The 19989-nt window shown below is 42.0% G+C and overlaps 1 protein-coding gene across 3 annotated transcripts in view; it reads right to left on the reverse strand.

The window, feature by feature from the left end:
• LOC109902776 (CMP-N-acetylneuraminate-beta-1,4-galactoside alpha-2,3-sialyltransferase-like) overlaps window positions 1–19989 on the reverse strand; it is an 85227-nt gene that overhangs the window by 48886 nt on the left and 16352 nt on the right. The window contains exons 1-3 of one of the 3 annotated variants that reach the window (XM_031785749.1): window positions 19142–19290; window positions 11924–11966; window positions 8082–8174 (exon numbers count right to left, since the gene is read on the reverse strand). In XM_031785749.1, the coding sequence (XP_031641609.1) occupies window positions 8082–8161 (80 nt within the window). In that variant the 5' untranslated portion in view covers window positions 8162–8174; window positions 11924–11966; window positions 19142–19290. Of the gene's footprint in view, window positions 1–8081; window positions 8175–11923; window positions 11967–19141; window positions 19291–19989 lie in introns of those variants that run through there. The other 2 variants (XM_031785748.1, XM_020499410.2) reach the window with 2 other exon arrangements.

A 19989-nucleotide genomic window follows, 5' to 3' on the forward strand; every position in this document is an offset into this window, starting at 1 on the left:
GTCGAGACCCAGGGTCTCGAGCTTGATGACGAGCTTGGAGGGTACTATGGTGTTGAATGCCGAGCTGTAGTCGATGAACAGCATTCTCACATAGGTATTCCTCTTGTCCAGATGGGTTAGGGCAGTGTGCAGTGTGGTTGAGATTGCATCGTCTGTGGACCTATTTGGGCGGTAAGCAAATTGGAGTGGGTCTAGGGTGTCAGGTAGGGTGGAGGTGATATGGTCCTTGACTAGTCTCTCAAAGCACTTCATGATGACGGATGTGAGTGCTACGGGGCGGTAGTCGTTTAGCTCAGTTACCTTAGCTTTCTTGGGAACAGGAACAATGGTGGCCCTCTTGAAGCATGTGGGAACAGCAGACTGGTATAGGGATTGATTGAATATGTCCGTAAACACACCGGCCAGCTGGTCTGCGCATGCTCTGAGGGCGCGGCTGGGGATGCCGTCTGGGCCTGCAGCCTTGCGAGGGTTAACACGTTTAAATGTCTTACTCACCTCGGCTGCAGTGAAGGAGAGACCGCATGTTTTCGTTGCAGGCCGTGTCAGTGGCACAGTATTGTCCTCAAAGCGGGCAAAAAAGTTATTTAGTCTGCCTGGGAGCAAGACATCCTGGTCCGTGACTGGGCTGGATTTCTTCCTGTAGTCCGTGATTGACTGTAGACCCTGCCACATGCCTCTTGTGTCTGAGCCGTTGAATTGAGATTCTACTTTGTCTCTGTACTGGCGCTTAGCTTGTTTGATAGCCTTGCGGAGGGAATAGCTGCACTGTTTGTATTCGGTCATGTTACCAGACACCTTGCCCTGATTAAAAGCAGTGGTTCGCGCTTTCAGTTTCACACGAATGCTGCCATCAATCCACGGTTTCTGGTTAGGGAATGTTTTAATCGTTGCTATGGGAACGACATCTTCAACGCACGTTCTAATGAACTCGCACACCGAATCAGCGTATTCGTCAATGTTGTTATCTGACGCAATACGAAACATCTCCCAGTCCACGTGATGGAAGCAGTCTTGGAGTGTGGAGTCAGCTTGGTCGGACCAGCGTTGGACAGACCTCAGCGTGGGAGACTCTTGTTTTAGTTTCTGTCTGTAGGCAGGGATCAACAAAATGGAGTCGTGGTCAGCTTTTCCGAAAGGGGGGCGGGGCAGGGCCTTATATGCGTCGCGGAAGTTAGAGTAACAATGATCCAAGGTCTTTCCACCCCTGGTTGTGCAATCGATATGCTGATAAAATTTAGGGAGTCTTGTTTTCAGATTAGCCTTGTTAAAATCCCCAGCTACAATGAATGCAGCCTCCGGATAAATTGTTTCCAGTTTGCAGAGAGTTAAATAAAGTTCGTTCAGAGCCATCGATGTGTCTGCTTGGGGGGGGATATATACGGCTGTGATTATAATCGAAGAGAATTCTCTTGGCAGATAATGCGGTCTACATTTGATTGTGAGGAATTCTAAATCAGGTGAACAGAAGGATTTGAGTTCCTGTATGTTTCTTTCATCACACCATGTCACGTTGGCCATAAGGCATACGCCCCCACCCCTCTTCTTACCAGAAAGATGTTTGTTTCTGTCGGCGCGATGCGTGGAGAAACCCGTTGGCTGCACCACTTCGGATAGCGTCTCTCCGGTGAGCCACGTTTCCGTGAAGCAAAGAACATTACAGTCTCTGATGTCCCTCTGGAATGCTACCCTTGCTCGGATTTCATCAACCTTGTTGTCAAGAGACTGGACATTGGCAAGAAGAATGCTAGGGAGTGGTGCACGGTGTGCCCGTCTCCGGAGTCTGACCAGAAGACCGCCTCGTTTCCCTCTCTTTCGGAGTCGTTTTTTTGGGTCGCTGCATAGGATCCGCTCCGTTGTACTGTTTGTAAGGCAGAACACAGGATCCGCGTCGCGAAAAACATATTCTTGGTCGTACTGATGGTGAGTTGACGCTGATCTTATATTCAGTAGTTCTTCTCGACTGTATGTAATGAAACCTAAGATGACCTGGGGTACTAATGTAAGAAATAACACGCAAAAAAACTAAAAACTGCATAGTTTCCTAGGAACGCGAAGCGAGACGGCCATCTCTGTCGGCCAAATACCCGTGATGCAGGTATTTGACCGTGTTGCAGGTACTGTGTTGACCGTGATGCAGGTAGTTGACCGTAATGCAGGTAGTTGACCGTAATGCAGGTAGTTGACCGTGATGCAGGTAGTTGACTGTGATGCAGGTAGTTGACCGTCATGCAGGTAGTTGACCGTGATGCAGGTAGTTGACTGTAATGCAGGTAGTTGACCGTAATGCAGGTACTGTGTTGACCGTGATGCAGGTAGTTGAGTTGACTGTGATGTAGGTAGTTGACCATGATGCAGGTACTGTGTTGACCGTGATGCAGGTAGTTGACCGTAATGCAGGTACTGTGTTGACCATGATGCAGGTAGTTGACCGTAATGCAGGTAGTTGACCGTGATGCAGGTAGTTGACTGTGATGCAGGTAGTTGACCGTAATGCAGGTAGTTGAGTTGAATGTGATGTAGGTAGTTGACCATGTTGCAGGTACTGTGTTGACCTTGATGCAGGTAGTTGACCGTAATGCAGGTACTGTGTTGACCGTGATGCAGGTAGTTGACCGTGATGCAGGTACTGTGTTGACCGTGATGCAGGTAGTTGACCGTGATGCAGGTACTGTGTTGACCGTGATGCAGGTACTGTGTTGACCGTGGGGCAGGTACTGTGTTGACCGTGATGCAGGTACTGTGTTGACCGTAATGCAGGTACTGTGTTGACCGTGATGCAGGTAGTTGAGTTGACTGTGATGTAGGTAGTTGACCATGATGCAGGTACTGTGTTGACCTTGATGCAGGTAGTTGACCGTAATGCAGGTACTGTGTTGACCGTGATGCAGGTAGTTGACCGTGATGCAGGTACTGTGTTGACCGTGATGCAGGTAGTTGACCGTGATGCAGGTACTGTGTTGACCGTGATGCAGGTACTGTGTTGACCGTGATGCAGGTACTGTGTTGACCCTGATGCAGGTACTGTGTTGACCCTGATGCAGGTACTGTGTTGACCGTAATGCAGGTACTGTGTTGACCGTGATGCAGGTAGTTAACCGTAATGCAGGTACTGTGTTGACCGTGATGCAGGTAGTTGACCGTAATGCAGGTAGTGTGTTGACCGTGATGCAGGTAGTTGACCGTGATGCAGGTTGTTGACCGTGATGTAGGTAGTTGACCATAATGCAGGTAGTTGACTGTGATGTAGGTAGTTGACCGTTAACCGTGACACAGGTAGTTGACCGTGATGTAGGTGCGAGATACACATAAGGGCCAAGACCACAGTGTAGAAGTGTCCTGCCACCTGGATCAACCATAGACTGGCACCAGTTTAAAGACATACTGATGCCAACTGATATGTCAGACACCTAATGAGGGTATTTTTGTTTTTACAAACAGTAATCCTTTTACCACGACTCATAATAAGTACTGCACCACTCTGAGACCACATACCATTCCACTTGATTCTTCCTTTAGAGAAACGCATGCAGTTTCACCCAGTACATCTGAAGTCCGATTGAGTTTGAGGGGGAATGTTCAACATTGCATGTAAAATTAAAATTACAGTTAGGCTAACTCATTTCTTGTTGGTTTAGTGTTTCAACAAACATTTAGTATGTTCTGGTCTATTTAGTGCTCACATCTGTCTCCACTTTGAGATATCAAGCCTGAGACTGGGCCTCTGACTGACTGGGAACCTGGGTCCTCTTCATTTGGGCACACAATGGCAAACATTTTACAACGTTGTGCAACATAACATGAAAATGAGCCTTCCTTAAGTCCAGATAGTCCATCCTTGTTTTCTTACGAAGGTGCCTAATGAACATGACCTTGGATGTTGTGTCACCACGAGTTTCAGACTGACATTTTCCATAAAGCCTCATCCTCACATCCTCAGAATGAAAAAGGACCAAAAGGACATACTTTAAGATGAGATAACACTATCGCAGGAGAGAAAGACCCCACCAAGAAAAAATGATGCTGGTCAGAGGGACCAATTAGCCCAGGACAAGCTCTACAGAACTCCGGGTCTAAACATTGTACTCAGATCAAACCATGTCTGTCTCCCTGCCAGAGAGCCACTTGTGTATGTGTGTGTGTGTGTGTGTGTGTGTGTGTGTGTGTGTGTGTGTGTGTGTGTGTGTGTATGTGAACCTGCTCAAAGCTTCTGACAAGGCCAACACTCTTGATTATATGGCTATTTGCATGTTGCTCTGAGGCATCATGCTAAGACTTTCAGAACACTAAAGGAAAACGAAACTGCTCACATGGGACCTTTTCTCCAACTCAATCAAGAAACGCAGAATGAAGAATTAGCCAAAACAAATCATGAGTAATTAATGTTAACTCAAGCAGCCATGATTTGCTCCACTGACAAAGGTTAGACTTCATACCATGTATATAATACATTCAGCTTTTGAGTTTTGACAAAGAAAACTTTGAGATAATGTTGTTTCTGGTCTACCAGACTAGTAAATATTCTGAATACAGTAATATCACAATTTAAGTTCCCTCTCAACAAAACAAAAGACACCTGTAGATGGTGGGAGATACCTCACCCAGAAATGAGATGATGGAGAAACCTCACCCAGAACAGAGATGATGGAGAAACCTCACTCAGAACAGAGATGATGGAGGAACCTCACCCAGAACAGAGATGATGGAGAAACCTCACCAGAACAGAGATGATGGAGAAACCTCACCCAGAACAGAGATGATGGAGAAACCTCACCCAGAAATGGGATGATGGAGAAACCTCACCCAGAAATGAGATGGAGAAACCTCACCCAGAAATGAGATGATGGAGAAACCTCACCCAGAAATGAGATGATGGAGAAACCTCACACAGAACAGAGAAAGTGTTTCTTTAACCCAGACAACCCCTTCAGTCTTGGCAGCTGTTGTTTTTTTGTTCATGTGTAATATCACATAATGAACAGCAAATTAGCTGTGATCTGGCGGGAGATAACAAACGGCTAATCAGAGAATGCTGGAATGTCTGCAGCTTAACAATTAAGTAATGCTTTGCTGTGCAGGGCAGGCCTTATGAATGAGAGCCTATTTCCTTTGGGGCCCTCAGTCGCATACCGACAATCCTCCTCTCACCTGCTGCTAATTTGTCTCTCAGAGAGAAGAAGAAAGGAGAAAGAAGAAGCAGAAAGAAGGAGAAGAATAATGAGAAGAATCAAATCAAACGTTATTTGTCACATGCGCCAAATACAACAAGTGTAGACCTTACTGTGAAATGCAATACTTACAAGCTCTTAACCAACAGTGCAGTTCAAGAAAGAGTTATGAAAAAATGTACCAAATAAACTAAAGTCAGAAATAATAAAAAAGTAACACAACAATAATGAGGCTATATTTGCGGGGGTACAGGTTAGTCGAGGTAATTTGTACATGTAACTAGGAGTGAAGTGACTATGTAAATACTCCGGTGGCCATTTGATTAATTATTCAGCAGTCTTATGGCTTGGGGATAGAAGCTGTTAAGGAGCCTTTTGGTCAAAGACTTGGTGCTGCGATACTGTTGAAGAAGAAGAAGAAGAAGAAGAAGAAGAAGGAGGAAAAAGAAAGAAGAAGAACAAGAAGAAAAAGAAGAAAGAAGAAAAATAAGAAGTAGAAGAAGAAGGAAGAAAAATAAGAAGTAGAAGAAGAAGGAAGAAAAATAAGAAGTAGAAGAAGAAGGAAGAAAAATAAGAAGTAGAAGAAGGAAGGAGAAAAAAAGGAAGAAGAAAAATAAGGAGAAGAAGAAGAAAACAACGTAGAATATCGGTCAGTTTCAGGTCTTTCTCTCTCTCTCTCTCTGTGTATTGTGGGAGTTGCGTGTCTAAGGGTGCTAAACGAGACCAGATAAGTGGATGGGGCCCATCGCTCTCACGCACTGGGACGACCGCACAGCACAACAGACCAAAAAAAGATACCAACTCCCATCGGACTGCCTGATGCATCCTGGGGCTCTTATTTAAAATAGTGAAAGAGAAAGAGAGAAAGAGACAGAGACATAGAGATAGGGTGGTTAGAGAGAGGGAGCGAGATAGAGAGAGCGAGAGAGATGGGGTGGTTAGAGAGAGAGAGAGACAGAGAGATGGGGGTGGTTAGAGAGGGAGAGAGGCCCTAAGAAAACACCATACACAGGTGAAGGTATTTTCATGGTGTGGAGCCTTATCTAGTGTTGAATAATTGAGAAAGGGAAATGGGATCTTCCATCTCTCACGCCACTCTGAACAGGGAGATTTCCACATGACAGGACTAGTGTCCATGATGGCACAAGGTACATAAGTAAAGTACATTGTGTAAGAAGGAGATAGATAGACAAGAGCACAAATGGGAACTGGATCGGGATTGCTCAGTGACCATAGTCTTCTCTTGTCATTAATAAGTCAGGGTCAACATTCACTACACATCAGGATCGTTAATTGCAGGCTTTGACAAGACATTTGTATATGTATCGTTCAGTGAATTACACTATCCTTTTAATAATAACCAATATTAAAACGACCAAATAAAGTTCACATCAGTGGTAACTTAATGAAACATCTGACATCTTTAATATATAATGTGTAAAATAGAGTTGTCTGAAATTTGTAATGGATGACCAGGAAGAAAATGTGTTTCCACAGTGCTGTGGATGGTAGGAAATCAGTGACCTTTCACCAGGCAGAGGCAGAGGGTATATCTCAATTTGTCTTTCCTTGATTCCTCATGTCCTGTCTCCTTGCCTCCTCAAAACACATTGGAAGAGAACATCCAAGGCCCCTCCCCTTCAGATCTTCTCTACCAATATTTTTTGATAAGGTTGCAAATAGAGAGGACACAAGTAATCAAGGAAAGATTGAGAAAGATCCAAAGAGGCAGAAGTCACAGGAAGGTCAACATCTTCACTGAGGCTTCCCTGACCCTTGACCCCTAAATTGTCAAATGGGAGGACCATCTGAGTCATTCTAACCAATCGTCTGGGGTCAGGTCACCTATGACTCTCCATGGCTGTCTCTCTCTAGTCGGGGCGAGCCGGACAATGGGCCAGTGGTCTGCCAGCAGACAAAGCAGCAGTTCTATGCTTCCTGTGTTCTTCTTCTGGACGGAGGAAGCGACTCATGCTCACAATGTGAGAGGGGCTTTCTGTTGGTTCTGAGATGGAGCCGACGATAATCTGTGGGTTTATTGTGAAGATGTCGAGACTCAATGAAGTTGCATATACAATACAGTAGGGCACTGAGGATTAGAAAGTACAACTGAATGGAGTCATGAGAGCGAAAGCTGTGGTCAGAGAGTGAAAGAAAACTGTGAATGAGGCCGTTGTCAAAGTAGCGCCATCATCATCTCAACTAAGCTTGAAGTAACACACTTTACTAAAATAGGGAGAGAAAATGATCATGGGGTGCTGAATTATAACGATGTCTCATAAACCAAATTATATAATATCATAAATGTATCATAAACCAAATTATATAATATCATAAATGTATCATAAACCAAATTATATAATATCATAAATGTATCAAAAACGAAAGTATATAATTGTCACACCCTGACCATAGTTTGCTTTGTATGTTTGTATGTTTTGTTTGGTCAGGGTGTGATCTGAGTGGGCATTCTATGATTGTTCCTGTCTCAGTGTTTGTTCCACACGGGACTGTTGTTGTTTTTGTAGTTTATTATATGTATAGTTTTCTTATTAAAAACAAACATGAATTTCAACCACGCTGCATTTTGGTCCTCCTCTCCTTCGACGGAAGAATCCCGTTACAATAATATCATAAATGGATCATAAACCAAATTACACTATATAATATCATAAATGTATCATAAACCAAATTATAAACTGGGTGGTTCGAGCCCTGAATGCTGATTGGCTGAAAGCCGTGGCATATCAGGGCATGACAAAACACATTTTTACTGCTCTAATTATAGAATGAAGCATTGCGTTGTGTATAAGAACAGCCCTTATCCATGTTATATTGCCCATATACCACACCCCCTCGGGTCTTGTTGCTTAATTATATCACATCATATCAGAAATGTAAAAAGCTTTGGCTCACATTGGATAGATGGTGGTCATCTTGGCAGCTGCGTAGCCAGGCTTACAGACTCCCTCGCTGAGATTACCATACTTGTACATCAGCTCCAAAGGTCTGTGGTACAAAGAGGAGAGGTCAGAGACAGAGAAGAGGTCACGGCAAGGAGGAGAGGTCAAAGCCAGAGAAGAGGTCGCGCAAAGAGGAGAGGTCAGAGACAGAGAAAAGGTCACACGAGGAGGAGAAGAGATGGTGTGTGAGCATGAATAGAAGCTTTCTAAAAGCCTAAAAAGCTACACAAGCCTAAGAAAATAACCAGGAACATTCTGCATAACTGGAACTGTTAAGAACAAACAACTAGATCATTGAACCTTTGAATCCAAAAAATACATTTTGATGAATATTTGATGGCTCTGTACTGTAAACAAATATCTTAACATGTCTTTAATCTGTCATTGCTGTGTACAACTAACTGTCTAATGCTCTATCATAATACATCATACTCTATATTATAATATATGATCCTCTATCATAATATATGATACTCTATCATAATATATCATACTCTATCAAAATATATCATACTCTATCATAATATATCATACTCTATCATAATGTACAATATTCTATCATAATATATCATACTCTATCATAATGTACAATATTCTATCATAATATATCATAATATATCATACTCTATCATAATGTACAATACTCTACCATAATATATCATACTCTATCATAATATATCATACTCTATCATAATATATCATACTCTATCATAATGTACAATACTCTACCATAATATATCATACTCTATCATAATATATCATACTCCATCATAATATCTCATACTCTATCATAATGTACAATACATTATCATACTCTATCATAATATATCATACTCTGAAAGAAAACAGTACAAGATACTGTATCTACTGTGGAGGTTGGGTTAACAATCAGAACTCCTATACGTTTAATTTCATGTAATAAAAGCGGAGGAATAAAAGGATAACATAAAGAGGTTAGGACATGCACAGATGGCCTCCCTACTTAGCTTAGGGCTCAAGCATAAGAGCATGATACCCCCACCCTAAAAAAGTTGAGCCAGTTACAACTTTATCTTGATTATTGTCCCGTCATATGGTCAAGTGCAGCAAAGAAGGATACAGTTAATTAAGCTGCAGCTAGCCCAAAACAGAGAGGCACATATTGCTCTTCATTGCAATCAGAGGGCTAATATAAATACTATGCTGCCAGGCTCTCTAGGCTAAGAGTTGAGGAAAGACTGACTGCATCACTTCTTGTTTTTATAAGAAACATTAATGGAAATTATAAAATTGTTTGTCTAGTCAACTTACACACAGCACTGACACACACACTTACCCCACCAGACATGCCACCAGGGGTCTTTTCACAGTCCCCAAGTACATAACAAATTCAATGAAACTTACAGTACTATACAGAGCCATGATTGCATGGAACTCCCTTCCATCTCATATAGATCAAGTAAACAGCAAACCTGGTTTCAAAAAACAAACAAAGCAACACCTCACGGCCCAACACCTCTCCACCATGTGACCTACTTGTTGTGTGTATGTACTGACATGTATGTGGAACTGATAGTAAGACTAGCTGCCCAGTAAGACTAGCTGTTGCCATTGGTGTCAATCCTAATAAAATCAACAAGAAAAAAATCTCAAATCTAAACCCTAAAACCGTTTTGACTGAAACAGCTGCAGTGAATTAATGTACAAATATAAGAAACTAATTGGTGAAAACTCAGAAGTAACAAGTCTTTCACCAAAAAGGGAGGGAAGCTTTGTTTATTTTATGTAGGCTCTCACCTCTCTTCGTTGAGTCAGTGAAACACAAATAAAACCTTTCAACAGACTACGTATCTACGTATCTATCCATGGGCCAGTGTGTGTGGGGGAGAGACAACCTGTTGATTGTGGAATGTATACTGGTGGAAAGAATCCCTCACATTTCACCATATCTGCATCCAAAATAGCACCCTATTCCCTATATAGTGCACTACTTTTGAACAGAGCCCTACAAGCCCTGGTCAACAGTCGTGCACCACATAGCGTGCCATTTGGGACGTATCCCAGGAGTTACAGTATCCCTCCATTTCCAGCAAGCTAAAGATAACCCCTAGAGGCCCCTAAAATTATTCAGACTTAGAGATGACTCGGCTTGACAATGTAAAATGGTTTCTAGTCGAGGTGGGGCTGGTCGTTGGTGAGAAAACGGAAAACAGTTCACCTCACAGGGAGAGGTTACATTCCAAATGGCAGCCTATTCCCTTTATAGTGCACTACTTTTGACCGAAGCCGTATGAGCCCTAGTCAACACTAGTGGTATAAATAGGGAATAGGGTGCCATTTGGGAAGCCGCCAGAAGGCCTGGTTCACATTTTTTGTACCACACACATTGGTATTAATTACCGCTCTGAACAGCCGTTTTAACCTCATTAATAACCTGATGAGCCTATGGCTTAGTCAAATAAACAGAGAGGCTATTGGACGAGCAGCCAGAGGAACTAGATCAGGAAAGGTAGGGCCCAGCACCATAGCATTGTAATACTGTATAATAATAAGCTATTCCACTTACAGTAGCAGGCACTTTTGAGTGCAAACACTTTTAGTATTCAAGGGTTTTTCTTTATTTGACTATTTTCTACATTGCAGAATAATAGTGAAACATCAAAACTATGAAATAACACATATGGAATCATGTAGTAACCAAAAAACCTCTAAACAAATCCAAATATATTTTATATTTGAGATTCTTCAAAGTAGCCACCATTTGCCTTGATGACAGCTTTGCACACTCTTGGCATTCTCTTAACCAGCTTCATGAGGGCGTCACCTGGAATGCATTTCAATTAACAGGTGTGCCTTGTTAAAAGTTCATTTGTGGAATTTCTTTCCTTCTTAATGCGTTTGAGCCAATCAGTTGTGTTGTGAAAGGGTAGGGGTGGTACACAGAAGATATTTGGTAAAAGACCAAGTCCATATTATATCAAGGAACAGCTCAAATAAGCAAAGAGAATCAACAGTCCATCATTATATTTTGATTTGTTTAACACCTTTTTGGTAACTACATGATTCCATATGTGTTATTTCATAGTTTTGATGTCTTCACTATTATTATACAATGTAGAAAATAGTAAAAATAAAGAAAAACCCTTGAATGATTAAGGGTGTGAAAACTTTTGACGGGTACCGAATAACTAATTTAATCATGAACAAACACGCACTGTAACACACAAAAATAAGTATCTTGCGAAATGACTCAAAGCAGTAACATGGTCTTTGCAGCAGTGGTGTAAAGTACTGAAGTAAAAATGCTTTAAAGTACTACTTAAGTAATTATGTTAGGCATCTGTACTTTACTATTTATGTTTTTGACAACCTTTATGCCACTACATTCCTACAGAAAATATGTACTTTTTAATCCATACATTTTCCCTGACACCCAAAAGTACTAGTTACATTTAGAATTTTCAGGTAGGACAGTAACATGGTCTAATTCACACTCCCTACTGCCTCTGACTCATTAAACACAAATACTGCATTTGTACATGATGTCTGAGTGTTCGTAAAAATACATTTAAAAAATAACATTGTGCTATTTGGTTTGCCTAATATAAGACATTTTATGTATAGCATTTACTTTTAGTTTGTACTTTTATTCAAGTATGACAATTGAGTACTTTTTCCACCACTGTACTTAAGTACAGTTTGACGACTGTTGAGGTTACCCAAAACATACATGAAGATCATGTAGCGAAAACACAAAGCAATGTGAAGGGGTAAAGCACAATACTGGATAAGATAATGTATTAAGGGACTACTTACAGATGACCACCCAGCTTCAGCAAGAATCCCTGTTTGTCATACACTAGATTGGCAGAGAGAAAGAGAGATGAAGTATGTCGTTGATAATGAAAGAACAAGGAACAAAATTAAACATCGCAAAACGATTGAATACAAACTAAAACAAAATTAGTTTAGTAATCAATGGTTACTTTGATATTCATCTGTGGAGAAATGATGGATCATCTATAGACGAGGACCAAGATTCGTAGGTACCATAAAGCTTAAAATAACAACTACAATCTGTAAAGTGGAAGACAATAAGAAACATTTAATTTGGTGGAACTTTCTGTTGCAGCCTGGGTCATAGGACACGCCATAGACTATGAGGCAGTAGTTATTCCTACTTACGACGTGGACACATCGTCATCTTCATGAAAACCTATCTGTCTGTCTGCAATCATTATATCATATCAGAGGTCACAGTAGCCGTCCTTTAATCTGTCAATGACTGTTTCCTATTTGCCCTTTAGATCCAGGCCTGCTACATTACTTCATGGGAGTGGAATAGTAAAACAATGGTGGATGGAAAAGGACAGCAAGCAGGGCATCATACTTGCTCTCCTCAATGGTCTGGCTGGCAGAAGAACCAGGGCTAGCCAAAATGTGTCTCGATAAATTACTGTATGTCATTCAGTTTAACTGATTTACTGATGTCAGGATAACCTAACCTCAAACAAAGCTTCCTCCATTCACAATACCAGGTTAAAAAAGCAGTTATTGTTTCGAACCCAACATTTCCTGTAAAACAGAAGTAAACAGAGGGATTGTTCAAGCTTGTATTTGAAAAACAGCACACAAAAAAACACAAAGGGGGACAGATTTTTAACATTTGCCAGTCAGAAATTAAATTGACCCAGAAGAGACCAGACCTATGGCCTCTAATTAATACTCCAGTTACTCTAGTTATCCAGCTCTTTCATGGTGCTGGTATCTGCCTGCTGAAGCAGAGAACTCAGTAGGCACCGCTGCTTAAATGGAAATTAAGCATAAAGAAAAAGAGAAGAGTCGGCGGACTTCAAGAACACGGAAGATAAAGCTGTATGTTGATCTCTGGCTGTGTGACTAGACCACAGTGTTTGTGTGTGTGTGTGTGGGGGGGGGGGGGGGGGGGGTCCTCTGGTGAGGTCCATGGAAGGCTGATGGGATTAGGACATTTCTGTGAAGTGGGGTAGGTTGGTTAGGGAGCAAATGAGGAGGTGCTTGATATTATTGCTGGGCTGAGAGAGGTTTGTTCCCTGACGGGAAAGCAGCAAGCCTCATCAAGTCAGCTCTAGATTCTGGGTTCTAGATTCTGGAAGCCAGAAGAGCCCATGGGTCCTGCTCTTACAAAGACATCATATCTCCTCACTGCAAGGTAGATTTTTGTCAACTATAGGGGTTTTGTATGTCACATTTTTATTTCCTATGGCAAGGTCATTTATAAGTTTGAATGATCCACATTGTCACTTTTCATTATGAAATTAAAAAGAAGAAGAATTCTCAAAGGACAGTGAATAATTCACAGATTAAAAGTGAAGTTTTACATACAAGAGAAACACTGAATGACATTGTACTTTTCCAGCCATTATTTTCCTATAACAATAACACAAGTAAATATAAGATAATTGTCTTTGTAAGATATGCTGTATTTCCGTAGGTGGACATTCTGTAGAAGCTTGAATGATAGTTCAGTGTTGAGAGGTGATGTATTTCAATAAATTAAACATATACTGTAGATTGAATAGTACAGTGACCACTATTATCATCTGATAAGACAGGTATACTATTTACAGCAGTTGTCATCAATTCTAGATGAAGTTGTTTGTTCACGAAGTGTAAGAACACCTGAAAGTGAGTCCTATGAAAAAGCCAGGCTGTTTTAAAATGCAGATGAGTTCCTAAGATCTACAAAACCTCCCAACATGGATTCCTGCTTTATTAACCTGAATCTATACTCCCTGAGTGGAATAATCATCCCAAGGAGAAAAAACTATCCAGGTCTGTCTATGAAACACAAGAGTTAAGTTACACCTTAATGTTGTAAGTACTAAGTTAGATCACGCTGGACAAGCGTCTATCCAAGGGAATACCAAATCAAATCCATATTTATTCATCACACACACAGTTTACAGCAGGTACAAAAAGGTGCAGCAAAACGCTTGTGTGCTAGGTCCCTCAACATTACAGTACCATAGAATTGGTCCGCCCATCACAGATCATTGACTTGAATGGGAAAGTCTGTTCCAGTAATTCTATGGGGAATACAGTGCGAAAACAGGTGGTTGATTGAGTAGTGTTCGTCATAGGGTTTGATATAAACAACAAGCCATATTAACCGCTGCCCTCATTATTTCCACTTACACTACCAACACCCTCTCTCACAAGACCACATCCATCTCCTGTTCTGTTGCTACTAGGCAGCTAGGCTAGGCAGCTAGGCAGCTAGGCTAGGCAGCTAGGCTAGGCAGCTAGGCTCTACCACCACCAACATCATCATTCACTGTTTGGCCTAACTGGGTTAAAACTCCAACTGGGTAAAGTGTTGCTAGTAAGTAGGACCACAGTGCAAATCATGAGATAAAGCAACAACCCTGAATAAAAATAAACTTGTTACAGCTGTGAAAGGGCTTAGATCAACACGACACTGTGAGTGTTTGTTGTTCAGACTAGGAGAAACAGATGACACAATGATTAAACGGAGAAGTAATTCTATCAAGTTTACACAGTTGAAAGGCTTGGTTTGGGGGTTTGGTTTGCACATAATTGGACATTCAGAAGTCCAAACAAGTGAATAATACACATTCAGCCTCGTCCAAACAAGTGAATAATACACATTCAGCCTAGTCCAAACAAGTGAATAATACACATTCAGCCTAGTCCAAACAAGTGAATAGTACACATTCAGCCTAGTCCAAACAAGTGAATAATACACATTCAGCCTAGTCCAAACAAGTGAATAATACACATTCAGCCTCGTCCAAACAAGTGAATAATACACATTCAGCCTAGTCCAAACAAGTGAATAATACACATTCAGCCTAGTCCAAACAAGTGAATAATACACATTCAGCCTAGTCCAAACAAGTGAATAATACACATTCAGCCTAGTCCAAACAAGTGAATAATACACATTCAGCCTACTCCAAACAAGTGAATAATACACATTCAGCCTAGTCCAAACAAGTGAATAGTACACATTCAGCCTAGTCCAAACAACTTTTCTTACTATGGCAACTACCTAGTTAACAAAAAAGTTTAGTTAGTTTTAGTTTAGTTTTCATAACAAAAGAACCATACCATAGTTAGACTACAGTTTCCGTAACAAATGTAAAATCTTCTTGTTTTAAAGATGTTGGTTCTGGCTACATAGCCGTATGTACGGGTAAACAAAAAATCTGCCAAGATAGGCTAGAACAGAGACCTAGCTGTCTAACTTTCTGAGTCACGATCAATATCATTCTAATCAATTCAACCTCATTTCAATTTAAGAGAATTATTGGCATGGGAAACATGTTTACATTGGGTGAAATAGATAATAAACAAACGTGAAATAAACAATAAAAAATGTACAGTAAACATTACACTCACAAAAGTTCCAAAAGAATAAAGACATTTCAAATGTCATGTTATGTCTATATACAGTGCTGTAATGAGGTGCAAATAGTACATGAAGAAAAATAAATGATGTATTTACAATAGTGTTTCTTCTTCACTGGTTGCTCTTTTGTTGTGACAACATGTCACATATCTTGCTGCTGTGATTGCACACTGTGGTATTTCACCCAACAGATATGGGAGTTGATGAAAATGGGATTTGTTTTCAAATTCTTTGTAATCTGAGGGGAATATGTGTCTCTAATATGGTCATACATTTGGCAGGTGATTAGGAAGTACAGCTCAGATTCCACCTCATTTTGTGGAGAGTGTGCACATAGCATGTCTTCTCTTGGGAGCCATGTCTGCCTTTGGCGGCCTTTCTCAATAGCAAGGCTATGCTCACTGAGTCTGTACATAGTCACAGCTTCCCTTAATTTTGGGTCAGTGGTCAGGTATTCTGCCACTGTGTACTCTCGGTTTAGTCCCAAATAGCATTCCAGTTTGCTCAGTTTTTTGGTAAATTATTTCCAATGTGTCAAGTTATTCTATTTTTGTTTTCTCATAATTTGTTTGGGTGTAATTGTGTTGCTGTCCTGGGGCTCTGTGGGGTCTGTTTGTGAACAGAGCCCCAGGACCAGCTTGCTTAGAGGGCTCTTCTCCAGGTTCATTTCTCTGTAGGTGATGACTTTGTTATGGAAGGTTTTGGAATCGTTTTTCCTAATTCCTAACCTAATGCCTATTCCCTGCCTGTACTCTTGCCATTTGTGGACCTTCTGCCTGGACCCAGCTATCTGCCTACTCCTAAGGTTCCTTTCATTAAAAACCTGCTGCGCTCTGTGCTTGAAACCAGCTCTCTGTCTCCCTCGTTTTCATTACACATGCTGAGTCTCAATTTGGTTGTCACATTTTGTGAATTCTTGGTTGGTGAGCGGACCCCAGACCTCACAACCATAAAGGGCAATGGGTTCTATAACTGATTCAAGTATTTTTAGCCAGATTCTAATTGGTATGTTGAATTTTATGTTCCTTTCAATGGGATAGAGGCCCTTCTTGCCTTGTCTCTCAGATTGTTCACAGCTTTGTGGAAGTTACCTGTGGCGCTGATGTTTAGGCCGAGGTATGTTTCGTTTTTTTGTGTGCTCTAGGGCAACTGTGTCTAGATGGAATTTTGATTTGTGGTCCTGGCAACTGGACCTTTTTTGGAACACCATTATTTTTTTTCTTACTGAGAGTTCCTGTCAGGGCCCAGGTCTGACAATCTGTGCAGAATATCTATGTGCTGCTGTAGGCCCTCCTTGGTTGGGGACAGGAGCACCATATCAGCAAACAGTAGACATTTGACTTCAGATTCTAGTAGGGTGAGGCCAGGTGCTGCAGACTGTTCTAGTGCCCTTGCCAATTCATTGATATATATGTTTAAGAGAGTGGGGCTTAAATTGCATCCCTGTCTCACCCCCTGGCCCTGTGGAAAGGAATGTGTTTTTTGCCAGTTTTATGTTTTACACCAACACCACTCCATCAATTTGTATAGCAGACCCACATGCCGAATTGAGTCTCAAGCTTTTTTGAAGTCAACAAAGCATGGGAATACTTCATCTTTGTTTTGGCTTGTTTGTTTGCCAATTAGGGTGTGCAGGGTGAATACGTGGTCTGTCATATTGTAATTTGGTAAAAAGCCAATTTGGCATTTGCTTCTGTACATTGTTTTGGCTGAGGAATTGTAACGATAATGCAGAGGATTTTTCCAAGGTTGCTGTTGAACCAGTTATTGGGGTCAAATTTGTCTCCACTTTCATAGATTGGGGTGATGGTTCTAAATATCGGGGAAGAGCTGAGGATGATGTTAAAGAGTTTAAATATAGCCAATTGGAATTTGTGGTCGGTATATTTAAAAATGTCAACCCCACAGGCCTTTTTGGGTTGCTGTGTTTGTATTTTTTCCTGTAGTTCATGCAATGTAATTGGAGAATCCAGTGGGTTCTGGTAGTCTTTGGTTGATTCTAAGATTTGTATTTGATCATGTATATGTTTTAGCTGTTTGTTCTTTTGTTATGGAGCCAAACAGATTGGAGAAGTGGATTATCCATAAATCTCAATTTTGGATAGATAACTCTTCGTTTGTTGTTTAGAGTTTTCCAATTTTCACAGAAGTGTTTAGATTCTATTGATTTAAAAAACCTATTCCTCCTCAGGAGACTGAAGATTTGGCATGGGTCCTCAGATCCTCAAAAGGTTCTACAGCTGCACCATTGAGAGCATCCTGGTTGCATTACTGCCTGGTATGGCAACTGCACGGCCTCTGACCGCAAAGCACTACAGAGGGTAGTGCGAACGGCCCAGTACATCACTGGGGCCAAGATCCCTGCCATCAAGGACCTCTATACCAGGTGGTATCAGAGGAACACCCTAAAAACTGTCAAAGACTCCAGCCACCCTAGTCATAGACTGTTCTCTCTGCTAACGCACGGCAAGCGGTACCGGAGCGCCAAGTCTAGGTCCAAGAGGCTTCTAAACAGCTTCTACCCCCAAGCCATAAGACTCCTGAACACCTAATCAAATGGCTAGCCAGACTATTTGCATTGCCCCACCTTTTACACCACTTCTACTCTCTGTTGTTATCTCTGCATAGTCACTTTAAGACTACCCACATGTACACTACCGTACAAAAGTTTGGGGTCACTTAGAAATGTCCTTGTTTTTGAAAGAAAAGCAATTTTTTTGTCCATTTAAATAACATCAAATTGATCAGAAATACAGTGTAGACATTGTTAATGTTGTAAATGTCTATTGTAGCTGGAAACGGCAGATTTTTTATGGAATATCCACATAGGCGTACAGAGGCCCATTATCAGCAAACATCACTCCTGTGTTCCAATGGCACGGTGTGTTAGCTAATCCAAGTTTATAATTTTAAAAGGCCAATTGATCATTAGAAAATCCTTTTGCAATTATGTTAGCACAGCTGAAAACTGTTGTGCTAATTAACGAAGCAATAAAACTGGCCTTCATTAGACTAGTTGAGTATCTGAAGCATCAGCATTTGTGGGTTCGATTACAGGCTAAAAATGACCAGAACAAAAATATATTTATCTATTCTTGTTCTGAGAAATGAAAGCTATTCCATGTGAGAAATTGCCAAGAAACTGAAGATCTCGTACAACGCTGTGTACTGCTCCCTTCACAGAACAGTGCAAACTGGCCCTAACTAGAATATAAAGAGGAGTGGGAGGCCCGGTGCACAACTGAGCAAGAGGACAAGTACATTAGTGTCTAGTTTGAGAAACGGACGCCTCACAAGTCCTCAACTGGCAGCTTCATTAAATAGTACCCGCAAAACACCAGTCTCAACGTCAACAGTGAAGAGGCGACTCCAGAATGCTGACAGGCTCAGGGTCAGGCAGAGTGGTCAGGCAGGTGGGCTCGAAGTCAGGACAGGCAAGGGTCAAACCCCAGGAGGGCGAGAATAGAGAAACTGGAAAAAGCAGGAGCTGAGACACAAAACGCTGGTTGGCTTGAACAAACAAGACGAACTGGCATAGACAGACAGAAAACACCGGTATAAATACCCACAAGTGAAACAGAAACTAGGGACGCCACCTGGCGTTCCACCTGGGCGGTTACCTGGTTGACTGGGGTGCCGACGGTGAAAGTCGATGATGAGGGCCGGGTCCAAGATGTCTTTAGCTGGAACCCATCACCTCTCCTCAGTGCCATAACCCTCCCAGTCAACCAGGTACTGGAAACCCCTGCTCTGTGGTTGAACCCTCAGGAGGCGTCTCACCGTATACGCTGGCAGGCGGGATGGGATGGGAGGGATGGGCCTAAAAACAAGACAAGGGGCAGTGAGACATGGTTTTGACTCTAGACACAGAAAAAGTAGGAAAAATACGGAGGGTACTGGGCAACAGAGGACAAACAGCAAAGGAGCTAATGATCTTGGAGGTGGGGGGAAAGGTCTCAGATTCCAGGGGTGTAGCCGTGGCACTATAGTGGCGTGCCAGCGCCTCAGGCTTGACCTTCCTGGATACCGGTCGGTGCTGTGGAAACGAAGTGGCCCGGGCCTTATTGAACCCCTCCCGCAGGTCCTGGTACTCCGCGAAGCTGGCGGAGAGGTCCGGGGCAATTTCCAAGTCCCCAGGAAGACATCCCGGGGCAGGTAGAGCTGACTTCAGGAAATGAGTGTGGCAGGACGGGCTCCAGCCCACGATGGCACCAGTAGCCCAGTCAATGGAGGGATTGTGTCGTTGGAGCCAAGAAAATCCAAATACCATGGGAATCTGTAGAGACTCAACCAGCAGGAATTGGATCATCTTGCTGTGGTTCCCCGACACTTGTAGGTTGACGGGGGTGGCCTGGTGTTTGTCCAGCGCTCAAACACCCATGGGAATGGAGAGGGGTTGAGTGGGGATGCCCAGCTCGGATGCCAGGGTAACGTCCATGAGACTCACATCGGCCCCCGAATCGATGAG

This window comes from Oncorhynchus kisutch, linkage group LG13, assembly GCF_002021735.2.
Source record: "Oncorhynchus kisutch isolate 150728-3 linkage group LG13, Okis_V2, whole genome shotgun sequence".
In the NCBI taxonomy this organism is placed as follows: domain Eukaryota; kingdom Metazoa; phylum Chordata; class Actinopteri; order Salmoniformes; family Salmonidae; genus Oncorhynchus; species Oncorhynchus kisutch.